The following is a 12,183-nucleotide window of genomic DNA, read 5'->3' as shown; positions in this document are numbered from 1 at the left end:
GAAAAAATCCCTTTATTTGAATCCCTGCCTGAGGGTGACCCTTGAAAAAGTCTTCAGGCCGGATTCTTTTTTTAATATTTTTTTAATAATTTTTTTTGGTTTAATTTTTATTTGATTTTTGTTTTTCCTATTAATTTGATTCTAATACTTTTGTATCAATTCATCTGTGTTTTAGAAGTAGCTGCAATTGCGCTCTCTAAATACTATGAAGTTCCTTTTTGGTTTTAGTTTAAATAGGTAATAAATTTTAGTTGCGATTGCGAAACTGTTTTGTTTCGTTTTCATTTTAGTTTCGTTTTCAAACTTTTTCTTACTTTAGATTGGTTACTTATATATATATATATATATATATATATATATATATATATATATATATATATATATATATATATATATATATATATATATATATATATATATATATATATATATATATATATATATATATATATATATATATATATATATATAGTTTTAAGTAGTTAAGTTTGACAAATTGAAATAGCAAAATGCTAATTGCAGATCACTTTCTAAAAAGTTGTTTTTATTATATCACATTTAAAAAAACGCATAGCTGAAATTTCAAAGTAATTATAAGTAATATAAAATTTAAAAATCGGTGACTATAAAGAATGTTACTGGAATAAAATTAATTTAAGCAATACTTCTGATTCTGATCTGAAAGCACGCTTTTTATAATTAAATGAAAATACAAAATTAAATAATTTTCAAAATACCGCAAATAATAATAATAATAATGAGCTTGGAGCTACCTTAAGGATCTGGGCCTTTAAGCAATTGGCTATTTAATGATCCGGCGCTCCTGAAAAAAGTTCGAAATTGTGAAGGTCGCAAGTATTCAGTTCGGGACAGGGCGGAGGCTAGGATGTGTGTCATCCCACAAATTTTTTCTTGATTTACAAGGATAATCGAAAGTGATATTTTATTCTGGACATTCGTAAAATAAAATTATAACGTAAAAAAAAGTGCAATGAAATTTTATTTTTCAAGTTAGTATTTTTGCGAAATATTTAGATATTTTGTTCTGGTAATGTTATTATAGGAAAAAAAGAAGCATCATTTCTGAAAAATTTTCAAAACTATTTACTGTTAGGGGGGATACCAATTCTGCTTTATGAGAATATTATGTTTCATATATACCAAAACTTTTACTCTTAGATTCAAAATTAATTATTTTTATAGATAAACATAAAAGTTCACAAAAAAAAAGTGGAAGAAGCTTTTATTTCTGTAATTAACACACCTATGCATATCCTTCCAATTATAAAGTTTAATTGAATAAGGTGGAAAATTGGATGGAAATGCTTTTCCTTCTGTAGAAATTGATAGAAAAAAACTTTTAAAAAGTAAATTTGTATACGTAACGTATGTAATATGTGCGTAATATATGCCAGCATCAATTAGTAAAATATTTTTCTTAATATCCTCTATACATGCACATTGTTACACGTTATATCTACTAAATTTACTGAGATATACTAAAATCAAATCTTTCTGCACTTTGATGTGTCCTGACTTGTTTGCAAACAGAAGGAAAATTAAGACGCCTAATTTAGAAGGAGGGCAAATGTCAAGTTATCTTATCACTATAACTTCAAACTCTGCAAGTAAATATCGAGGCAGAACGTAAAACACGCAAAATTCATGATAGTGAATCACAGCGATCTTATTCGTTGATTCATTTAAGGAATTGAACCTGGAACCCTTTAGTATCAAGTAAATCAATAATTAAAAAAAGTCACCGACTTTATGAAATAACTCTTAAGAACTTGAATACTGGATTTTCCTGTGATATCTTTGATCAACCAGTTATCTGCAGAAAAATACTTCGGATCAAGAAAGGAATCAGAGGGACGTAGTTGAAAGAAAAGTATATAATGAGTATTAATTATGGAAAAAGATTCCCGACTTTGAATTATTTATAAGAGCTCACTTTTGCAGACAGTTGTTCACAGAAAAAAGACATGTGCATATGATACACATTAGACTGGCTAATCGTGGATAAAATTTACTTTTTAATGTCTATCTCGATAATTATGATGCATTTGAATTACCACGGTTTGTTATGTTGATCCACAAAATATTTTTTTTAACTGCACTATATTAGAAAAAGGGGGGGGGGCAGAATCCGAATGAAATCATTCGAATTTTACAAAAACATGATGCATAATGATAGTTTCGTAAAACTTCTATTACTTTTGTGTACAAAATCTATACATAGTATAAAATGAAGTTTCGTCTCCTGAAAGCGTCTGTATCTTTGAACTCGAGAAATATTTAACTGATATGGGAGATACATATTTGTACCATTTTGTACGGCATTTAATTGAGAAGGTTTTAATATGTTAAACTCGTATCAAAATTAAAAAAGGTGTTTTATAATTGCGATTTTAATTATTTTCCCACTACGATTCGCGCATGCATAAAACACTTATCCGCGCATGTGCGAAAAATTCAAATTATGCATGCGCAAATAGCAAGAACTGTGGTATGCATAGGCGATACATTTCTTTGCTTACCTCTGTTTGTTAGTCAATCACGCCAGAATGGCTGAGGGAAATTGGATGAAATTTAGCAGAGATAGATTATAATCTGGATCACAGAGATAGATTATAGTCTGGAATAAGACATAGGCTACTATTCCGGTTAATTGAATGGTTAATTTTTTATTGATTAAAAACTACCTTTCCCGCCAAAAATCTTTTAATTTCCCCACCTCCAAATGAATAAAGCTTCAGGTTTTTCCCTCCCACGCTTACGAGGTTAGGCTTAAGATGTTTTCAACCGATTATTTCGGTTTTAAAATTATGTATATTAAACTGTTGTAGCTATCTCAATCTCAATCGATAAATAATATAGACTTGTTTTTAAAAAAATGCAGACTTGATTTGAATCTTCTGCTTAGCCCAACTCCGCAAGGACCGCAGTATAGCTTTGGCTGTAGCTTCCTCGAGCATTGCTGCAACTTTGCTTAACAGTGGCCGGACGGCACATTCCGTTTTCAAACTGCCGCTTAATCTTACAAGCAAAGATACCCCAATATGCAATATCACCAAATGCAGCGGCTGGGATGTCCTTTCACAGCGGCGCAAGTTAATATTATGAGACGAGTGCACAATGTGCAACCAGGCGGTAATGGGCGGCGTTGTCGTTTTGCTCACAATGACCAGTTTGCAGTTTTAGTGAGCACTTGCGAACTATCAAACCCCCTCCATCTGTGGTTTAAATATAAGGACGCTTTATCAGAAGATATCGTGCATAGGCTGGATAGCACTCACAATGACTTAATCATTAATGGAACTTATGTATTAATTGAGGCGCAAGATGCCTAGGTCAGTTCTCATACATATACATTAAAATCTCCACGCGAGCGAAGTCGTGGGTAATAGCTATACATGTATAAATATATCAGCAAAATCATGACAGAATAATTGAAATATTTCCAATGATTGAAATAGATCTGAGATTTGTATTAGATCTTCAGTGTTTGACCATTTCAAATAAATTTGTCCTTTATAGCAAAGTGAATCAATAAAATCGATGTCGAATCTCATTCATAAATTTTCATAAGAATATTCTTATGCTAAATTAACAAAAGCTTCTTGATTCAGTAGAAAAGATAAAATTTTGAAGATAAATTTTCATTTTTTTACATTATTAAATTTTCTGTGTACTTTTGAAATTTTTTTATTCTCTACTTTATGATTATTTTCTGTGGTTTTGGTCATATGGTACATCAATATGTTTTGTATTCAATATAGTATTCCAATTTTTAATCGGAAACAAAACCAATCGGAAAAGATATACTTTATTGTACTAGCGCATTTGTAAATTAGATATCGTAAAATATTTATTTAATAGACAATGTTCATTTCATTCAATTGGCATTTTTATTTTCACACTATCTTCTCAAAAGTGAGATGCTTGTCATATCACTGCAAGTGAGATCAGTGACTCTTTTTTTACATTTACAAAGAAAGAATTACAGAATACGAAGTATAGAGAAAGAATTTTAGTCGTGAAACAATTCGAACTTCAGATTTTGACAGATCTCCATGTTTCAGACTTTCCTGAATTCTAAAAAGATTTTTTTTAAATTTTTTGTCTGTGAATATGATGACTCAAAAACGCTTTAACTTGATAGATGAAATTTGGTTTATGGACTGAAGATCAAATTTGTAGATTTCTATCAAATTTTGAACGAAATCCATTCAAAGGAAATATGTCTATCTTGGTTGTTCAAATACAAGTGAATTCGTTAACTTAAAAGCATGAACAGCTAAATAGATAAATCACAGATTTAGCATCTAAAATGTAGATTTTTATCAAATTTTCAAAGTAACATTGTAAAAAGATTGATCGACTATCTATCTGTACTTCCGCATGCATGTAAACGCGATAACTCCTAAACGCAATGATTTAATAAATGGAATTCGGTATATGATCTTGTAATTACAAATGTAGTTCCATAAATGAAAAAAAAAAAAAAAAAGTGGCAAAAAAAATACATATTTTCACGATAGATTCAGTAAATCGCTGGATTCACACCAATGATCTATATTTCATAACTATTGTTCGCCAATGCCATGTAAGACATTCGCGGCCTTTCCCAAGATCATACCGGGGGAGAGGGGCAAGGCATTTATTGAAAAATATGCAAGGGAATTTCGAGGAGACCATTTCCGCTGTTCGTTATTTATGACTTTTTATATTAGTTAGAAATTGTTTCTCCAAGCGCCGTCTATTATTAGAATACAGAGCTGAAAATCAAAACTTTGAAAAAAAAAAAAAAAAAAAAAGCTTTTTTTTTTCTTTTTTCTCCAAAACACACTGTTAACATTGATCAAAACTTTTTAAAAATTAAAAGTATGATTGAAATATTAATTAATTGAATTGCATATTTAAATATAACAATATAAGCTATTTTTCAATTGTAGTGTTATTAAAAAATCAAAATAACCTAGAATAGAAATGTTTGATATGAGGCTCCACATGTTGACTAGACTTATTGCGATTATAAATAACACTGATACAAATACTATTTTAACAATATAATTTTATTAGATAGCTTTTTGAATTTGTTGAAAAAAATTAAGAAAATAATTTGTATATTTAAATATTACAGGAAATGTCTTCATTAACTGCTATGCGATGTTAACAGCAAATGGTTTAAATTGTGAATGGATGTCTATCCAATTATTACTTACTGTAGCACAGTTCATTTACAATTATAATATGATGCCTTCTATTTATTTAATAATTTAAAAAATTGTTTCCTGGAAGAATTTTTACTTAGTTTAATTTTTTTTTCTAGTATGTTTCATTTTAGACAATCAATCTTATTCTGTTACAGCGATGGCAACATATTGAGGAATACGCTTTGGTGTGTTGGACCAATCAGAACGCTTCATCCAAATCGCCTTTATCTTTGTCATTGAACTAGCCATCTTTGTGCCACTTGCGGTATTTCGTTAATCTGGGCGAGACTGAGGCGTTGCTGGTAAAATTTTTGAAACTTCAAAAAGTTAACTTTAAATTCAACAGTAATGGCTACTGACGGTCAGCAGTATGAAAATTTTGCTGAAGATCAGCAATATTCCGAATATAATGAGCAAAATTACTCTGAAGCAATGGAAGAAGGCGGTGAATCCGGGGGTCAGATGCAAAATGTAAATGGCTCAACGAATGGTCAATCAACTACTAAAAGCCCTACTGATGACGATAGGTAAGTACAATTCTAAGTAGTCATCGTGTTAAATTCTTCAGAAATCTTCAATATTCCTAAATAATGTAAAATAGCGGCGCCGGTACGTAGTAGAAATAACCTGTTTTTCATTTCTATTTCTATGAACCAATATGCTCAATCCAACTGCATCCTGTTAAGTACATCAAAGCTTCTGATTTAAAGGGAATACGAAGAAAATACACTAAAATTTATATACTTTTCGATAGCAATTTTTTAAATATCTCGACAGTTAATGTTTTCACGCTAAAGTACGTTGGGCAAGCAATATGGCGATCAATTGGATAAGTGCCATTTTGTTTCACCATTTTGTCTGAAACTGCGGCTGTGTTTAATTCATTGTATTGTAAGAGCATCTGAGTATTTTAATATCAGTAATATGTGGAATTTTTATAAGTATATGAAATATTTATTAAAATATTTTGATTTGATATAATTTTTAACCCTAAGTTTTCTGTTATTTCAAGTGCCGTGCAATGGTTTTATTATCTTGAACCAATGTAGTATCTATGTGCGTAATACTGAATCTGAAAAGTAAATGAAAGCTGTAAGATATAAATTTCGACTATGGAAAACGACTAAAATTTAATTTTAAATGTCTTTGCTTTTCAGATTCATTGTTACACGGCTGAACTTGAACACATGCATAGCTCAATTGCATTAGATGTTATAAATATGAGCATAATTATATTTATATTAAGTTATTTAATATACATATGCTTGCATGAGACTAGTTTTAGATTTATTTCAAAGGATAGTTCAGTAATTGCTGATGTGTCTTGTTGAGGAAACAATCTGGTCTTAAATTGTTAGCAAGTTATAATAAATCATAATCTGAGGTAATTAAACAATGAAAAATTTGAAACTTAATGCTTAGACGATGTAGTTGTGCTATGTTTGATTTTGTATTATGAATGTGGTCCATCAATAAGATTTTATTGAAAAGCGGTTTTTTAAAAATTTCACGATTTGAAATCTTGATTTTTGATGTAGAAATTTCGTTATAAAAATCTTATATACTTATAAAAACTTAAAATCTTATCTTTGGACCTAATTTAATTGAGGATTCCTTTACTTGAAGACATGATCTATTTGAATTCTTAATGAATGTAATTTATTTTGAATTAAAAGTTTAAACTTTCTTTTTACAATCTTGAAACATATGATATATATTTGGCAGAAATATTTTAAGATTAGTCTTCAGGTTGTAAAGGTTTCTTACAGCAAAAATTATGTTCTGTTGTATGCTTAATGATTAAATGTCAGTATCTTTTCAGGCATTGTTGTGTAAATCAAGAGCTGCATAAAAACACATGTTAAATATCATTTTATCAGTATTGTAAATTGAATTTGATTTATGTAAATAATAAAGAAATGCATGTTACACACTTTCACAAAAAATTATTCAATGTTTAAAACCAATGTAATTCAATGTTTAAAACCATTTAAAAGCGAAACTAGATGTAGTACTGGAACTTCGTGTTTGTTAAATTATTATTTGCTCAATTCAAGACAATTTAAAGAAAATTTTAGAACTTTTGAGTCATTTGAAGTATTAAAAGCATTTCCTTCGTTTTTAAGATTTCACCATATATATTTATACTACATATAATTTATTGAATGATTAAGCACTAAAATTAAAAGTGGTGTCAAGATAACTTTCAACACATGAAAGTCTCACCCAGTTACATGATTTTAGAATTGAAACAAGTTATTATTCTCTGTTGGAATTTTGTGGAGTCGTCAGATGTGTTTGGCAAAGCAAGTGATGGTTGTTAATGACACAACAGTTCGATGGACCAAGTGCGAAGGTATGTCTTTAGCTTTTGTATTAAGCTAAAAACAGAAGAATTGGTGATGCATTAATACCTTATGCTACTAAAGAAGTGGTGATGTAATTTAATGAAAGTGCATCAGTGTAAAGTAAAGCTTCAATATATTAATGTTAACTGAAGATTATAAATTTCAAGGATTCAAGTCTTGTTTTATGCTTTTAACTTCGAAATGTACTCCTCCAAGATGTCTCATTAAATCTTAACAAAAGTGCTATCAAGAATTTCATCTTATCTTGTTAATCCAAGAAGAAAGAATTAAGATTAAGGTTAATGAATAAATGTATAAGGAAAGACTTATCTTGAATTTCAATTGTAAATTGTGAATAGTAAAATTATATAGCAATAGAATCTTACATTTTTACTCATTTTTATTTATCAGTTTATCTAGTACAGTGTTTCTAAACCCAATTAATGGAAGTTGTGAATGTTATAGCTAAATAAAAAAATATCGAATAATTATGGATTTACTTTGAATACTTAAAGAATGTAATGTGCTTTATTTATAAAATTTGTCAAAATATTTTGTAATATTTACTATTTAATGAACTGTTTTATTAATAAACTGCTTATGGAACTGAATTTTTTAATTGTTAAAATATGAACTCATTTTCTGGGTTGCCAGTCAGTATAGATTGTTGTAACTTAATATTTTAAAAAATTTTGTAATTTTTGATTCATATTATAAATATTTTAATGTTTGTTACAGGATTAGAAGATGTAATTATAATCTGAGTATATTTTCTTTGTATTTTATTTAATTGTAATATTTTGTTTTAATAAATATCCCAGTGAAATTGAAATTCATGTAACGTAATAAACTGGATTTTTTTTGTTTGTAATATCATTATTTTTAAATGTATTTATTATAAAATTGAATGTTTGAAGCAGCTTAATGTTATATGTAACTTTGATAAGCAAGATTAATTTTTTAATTTAAAAAAGTTTCATATAAAATTAATCTTGCATTTAATATTTTTTATTCCAGATTTGTATCTCATGAAATTGTAAATTAATGAATTTTATACTTTACCTGTCTTCGCATTGGTGGAAATTTTTAATTTTAATTCTGCATGTAAGACTGGTAACCCAAATGAAAGTTATGAAGGCTTTAGTAATTTGAACCTGTATGGGGTAAAGGTTCTGAAACACTGTTCTAGTATGTGAACAGATCATTCTTGTTAACTACTGCCTTTATCTTCGATAGGTTTTCCTTTTGTGTCTCCAACATGGATGTCTGCTCCTGACTATAATGGTACATGTTAGGTTTTTTTGTAATGATAGTGTACTACAATTTTGCAGTACATTATATATTTATATTATAAAAAAGCCTCAACATAACCTTAATCAATCTTAATTTTTACAGTGTTGTACAAGATATAATGTAATTTGGGATATAAAATTAATTTTTCAGAGGCCTTATCATAAACCTTTTCAGTCAATCCAGATTTGGTCATTTTTCTGTTAATTCTATTAAAGGTAAATAATTTCAAAAACTGGTAACATGTATATACTTTTCTGCTGTATTAAATAATTTATTTCTTCTTTAGGAAACTCTTCATTGGTGGTATTAGTTGGGATACAGATCAAAGTAAGTTTTATATTTTGACAGTTCTTTAAAATATATTTATGTAGAATGTTTCAAAATCCTTCTACATATTTACTTGGAATTCAGTTTAGAAATTATTTGTTTTTACAGAGGATCTGAAGGAATATTTCTCCAAATTTGGTGAAGTAACTGATGTTACCATTAAAACTGATCCTGCAACTGGAAAATCTCGAGGTTTTGGATTCATTACTTTTGCTGTTGAAGAAACTGTAGATGCTGTAAGTTTTTGTTTAATATTTTTATATTAATTGTCTGGTTTTTAATGTTAAACTGCACTGACCAAATGTTTTATATTTATTGAATGTAAATTCTGTTGTATGTAGGTGTTAAAAGCTGTTCCTCACACCATTAAAGGGAAAACAATTGATCCCAAACGAGCAAAAGCCAGGCCTGGCATCAAGAAAATTTTTGTTGGTGGTCTTGATATAGATTACCCTGAAGCTGACATACGGTCATACTTTGAGAAGTATGGCAAAGTAAGTGTGCTTAGATCTTTCCCAAGCTGTTTGTTTCAGCCAATATCTATTTTTATTCATCTTGTATTTCTTTTACAGGTTGAAAATGTTGAACTTCCATTTGACAAAGTGAAAAATCAAAGGAGACAATTCTGCTTTGTAACTTTTGAAACTGAGGAAGCTTGTGAGGCTTCTTGTAAACAATCAAAGCAGAAGATAGGAAACAAAGAATGCGATGTCAAGAAAGCTACCAATAAACCAGATCCTCGATTAGGAGGTCGTGGAGGACCAGGTGGTGCATGGGCTGGCGGTTTTGCTGCTCGTGGTGGACGTGGTCGTGGTGCTAGAGGCCGTGGTGGTAAGTAACCAAAATTAAATTGTTATTCATTTTTATTTCTTGTAGCAGGTACAGTAAAATACTGTTTTTCTTGTATATTTTTATAATCATTTATGTGAAATTCTATATATTTCAATCAAAAAGAATCATTTTCTTAACATAAGCTATTAGTAAAGAAAATTTCAGTATTTTAGGTTCTGAAACGATAAATTGACTTCTTAATCTTTAGTGGTGGTGGTGGTGTTTTAACGTTTTATCCTTGAAAAATTAAACGTATCTAAATGTAGCTTGTATTTATAATTTAATGTACAATTGAGATAGTCAATTGCTTGCTTTCATTGTTCTTCATATGTACTTAGTTTGTATTATATTAGGAATTTTATACTTCAAATCTTCTGAGGGGTGGAAAAGGTTCAAAATTAAGTTGTCTGTTGATATCATCCTTTGTACTTTAAATTGTATATTAATCTTTTTTTTCTAGTTCTCTTATCAGTAATAAATTTTTCAGGACCTGGATTTTCTCAACCTCAAGGATGGAATGCTCCTGGTGGTTACACAGGTGGTTATGGTGGACAAGGTTATGGTTATAACCAGAACTATAACAGTGGATATGGCAATTATGGTGGTTATGATTATGGATATGGTGGAGGTTATGGCAGCGGCTATGGAAATTATGACTACAGTGGATATTACAATCAAGGAGGTGGCTATGGAGGTGCTCGTTACACCAAATTTTAGTCATTCTATTTTTTAAATATTTAAGATGTTGCAGAGAGGATACCATTTTTTTTCAATGGTTATCCAACTTATTTATATTTGTAACTAGATTTTATTTTCTATAATAAAAATATTTTAAGATTTTTTGTTTTGTTTTTGTACTTAAGTTTTTGAGAGAAGATAGATTTATTTAATATTTTGTTTTAATTCTTAAATTTAGATTTAATATTTAAATTGTGTACTCAATTTATAAATTGTGAATTTTTTAAAGTAATTATTAGGTCAAGTAAATTTCTTTTTAATAACAGGGTGCTCAGGAACCTTTTGGGAATGCTTTTTCTATAGGGATAAAAAAGACCCTGTCTTTTCTGCCATTTTCTTTTTAGGGAACAAACTGACTGCGATATGTATTTTACTATACATTTGAAAGTTGAGAACATTTTGTATAAGTTTCTATATAATAAGTCACTAAGTTGAAATAAGAAAAAAATACAATATAAAAATTGGGATCAAGTGTATAAATTACATAAAATTCTCTGTAAAATTAGAAGGGTTTGTTTCTGAGGATCCTGTTAAATGAGTTTTTAAGTTATGGATTTCTCTTCTGATTTTGGAGAAATGCAATTACTAATTATATTTCATAACCAAAAGCAAATCTTATAGGAACTGTTCTATACTTTCATTACTGTTAACAAATTTCTACAAGATTTTTATATTTTCCAATATACTTTTAATATTCACAGGTCAACAGCCTAGTACTTACGGGAAGACACCTCGCCGTGGTGCTGCAACTGGGGCTGCTACTACTGCTTACCACCCATACAGTCGTTAAAATATTCTTTTTAAAATTTTCATCTCATCATGGTTTTTCATGTCTTGTACATAGAATTTGCTCTGACCTCATGAATAAACTTTTTATTTCTAGTGAATCAATGTTGCTTTTTTTTTAACATCTCGTATCTTAAGTATATAAACAGCAGCCCCATTTAACTTGTTGGTTTATTTAATGTTAAACAACAGTATGGGACAATCCTTGGGTTCAAGGGCTGTAATTGGAAAACTTTTACAGGTCATGAAAGGAAAATAACACAAGTTAAATTTAAAATTTTCACTTATTAAAATGTCATAATTCTTATGATCCTGTTGTGTGCCAAATGAATAGGTCAAACTAGGAGGAGAGTTCTTATTTCTAAATTAATCAATTACAAATGCATCTGTTAACACACCTGACAATTCTTGATGACTACATTGATTTTTAATAATTTTATCTGAAATAGATTATAAGCATTTAAGTAATTATACCTATGAACTGGACTAAATCTTGCTCATGAAATTCTTGAGCAAACTGATAGGCAGAAATTGAAAGTTAATACTTCAGGAAAAAATAACTACCAAGTTTGTATCTCTTCTAAACCCTCTGCATGCATACCCATTGATTTAAACATTAGATTCTTGAGGTACAAATGTAT

At 29.1% G+C, this 12,183-nt stretch overlaps 1 protein-coding gene across 2 annotated transcripts; it reads left to right on the top strand.

Annotated features, from left to right (window-relative positions):
* Positions 1-5,452: 5,452 nt before the first annotated feature.
* LOC129957432 (RNA-binding protein squid-like) lies at positions 5,453-11,643 on the top strand. 2 transcript variants are annotated; one of them, XM_056069758.1, is made up of 7 exons: positions 5,453-5,746; positions 9,147-9,187; positions 9,296-9,423; positions 9,529-9,681; positions 9,760-10,018; positions 10,506-10,700; positions 11,458-11,643. In XM_056069758.1, the coding sequence occupies exons 1-7, from the start codon at positions 5,568-5,570 to the stop codon at positions 11,544-11,546; spliced, it is 1,044 nt and encodes a 347-aa protein (XP_055925733.1). In that variant the 5' UTR covers positions 5,453-5,567; the 3' UTR covers positions 11,547-11,643. The 2 variants fall into 2 exon arrangements, with proteins under 2 accessions (XP_055925733.1, XP_055925725.1); XM_056069750.1 differs by having other exon boundaries at positions 10,506-10,712.
* The last annotated feature ends 540 nt before the right edge of the window (positions 11,644-12,183 follow it).

This window comes from Argiope bruennichi, chromosome 2 (genome assembly GCF_947563725.1).
Source record: "Argiope bruennichi chromosome 2, qqArgBrue1.1, whole genome shotgun sequence".
Taxonomy (NCBI): Eukaryota; Metazoa; Arthropoda; class Arachnida; order Araneae; family Araneidae; genus Argiope; species Argiope bruennichi.
Note: the sequence above shows the minus strand (reverse complement) of the source record. Positions and strands in the feature narration are given on the sequence as shown.

Coding starts and splice junctions, on each gene's coding strand:
- LOC129957432 (XM_056069750.1), top strand. CDS start 5,568: ATGGCTACTGACGGTCAGCAGTATGAAAATTTTGCTGAAGATCAGCAA. Junction 10,019..10,505: donor TGGTGCTAGAGGCCGTGGTG/GTAAGTAACCAA, acceptor TAAATTTTTCAG/GACCTGGATTTTCTCAACCT. Junction 10,713..11,457: donor TCAAGGAGGTGGCTATGGAG/GTGCTCGTTACA, acceptor TAATATTCACAG/GTCAACAGCCTAGTACTTAC.